Below are 1,132 nucleotides of genomic sequence, written 5' to 3'. Positions count from 1 at the left end.
GGGATGATGGGGGTTGCTCATGTCAGGTAGGCTCCGGTTGCCATCGATGGAGCCGTAGCCGTCTTTCAATGACTCGCAGCTTTCGGAGTCCCGGTTCAGGTCGTTGAGCTCAAGGGACTGCCGGATGCTGCCCCGCTCCTGCGGTTTCCACCTCCAGGACCCGCTGCCATCTGTAGATGGTGGTTTAACCACTGGCTTGTTCTCAGGGTGGGCCTCCACTCGAACAATGCCCGCGCTGGGATCCTGATCCATGAGGGCTTTGTAACGGATGGATCCGGTACAACTCACGGTGCTCCCCTCACTTTTAGGACTGCCGTGCAACATGCCCTGCTGCTTAGACATTGCGATGACCTGCATGATACGTGGCTGGCTGTTAGTCCGACAGACGGTGCTCTTCTCTGCCACCTTCAGCCATTTCGACCGTGCATTCCCGCCCCCTCCCCCACCATCATTCACCTCCCCACCATTCTCATGAGGTGAGGAGCTCACGTTCTCTTGGGTCTCCTCAGGGATGTGCACCAGTTGGGACGATCCTGGTCGTGACTGGATCGATACCCTGGCTCCACCAGTTAGGCCACCAGAGCTATTATGATTGGCTAATGGCATAGCACTAGCAGCTAGCTTCATGTACTGTCCAGGAGGTCCACCACGGAGCTCACCATCTAAGCCCATGGCTGAGGGTTCAGAGCTGCAGCGGAGCTCCATGTTTCGCTGGGGAGACAGCTGGCTAGCCTCAGCCTCCATTACCTGCAGAGACAGCTTGCGGTTCTCGTTCTTGGTCTTCCATTGTGAGAGCAGTTGCTTGGAACGTGTGGAGTCCATGGAGGCATGGATTGCAGCATGGCGGCGAGGCACCGGTTCTTCGAATCCAGTTGAGTGCACGCGGGGCAGAGTGTTACTGAATGTCACAAAGCTCTCCTGGCAGAGGGGACTGGGAGGTGTAATGCACTCTACCTCTGTGCTTGCCCTTTTCAAATTGGACATGTTCTCTCTGTGGGATGGGCCACGTAGCAGGATACTCTCAGAGCGAGCTGAGGTGGGACGTTCCCGCATGTTCAGGCTCTTAGGTGGCAGTAAGCGTGGTGGATCTGTGTTCAGGTTTGGTAGAGGTCTCAGAGGCTCCCGCATGGCA

The 1,132-nt window shown here is 56.9% G+C and overlaps 1 protein-coding gene across 1 annotated transcript; it reads right to left on the bottom strand.

The window, feature by feature from the left end:
• Positions 1-6: 6 nt before the first annotated feature.
• Positions 7-1,128, bottom strand: LOC107682771 (phospholipid phosphatase-related protein type 4-like; the record flags this gene model as incomplete). The annotated part of the gene is made up of 1 exon (XM_016478920.1): positions 7-1,128. A coding segment is annotated over one exon (1,122 nt), but the record flags the coding sequence as incomplete, so codon positions are not given.
• Between the last annotated feature and the right edge of the window lie 4 nt (positions 1,129-1,132).

This window comes from Sinocyclocheilus anshuiensis, unplaced genomic scaffold (genome assembly GCF_001515605.1).
Source record: "Sinocyclocheilus anshuiensis isolate Anshui unplaced genomic scaffold, SAMN03320099.WGS_v1.1 C32571226, whole genome shotgun sequence".
Taxonomy (NCBI): Eukaryota; Metazoa; Chordata; class Actinopteri; order Cypriniformes; family Cyprinidae; genus Sinocyclocheilus; species Sinocyclocheilus anshuiensis.
This window is presented reverse-complemented; position numbering and strand designations above follow the sequence as displayed.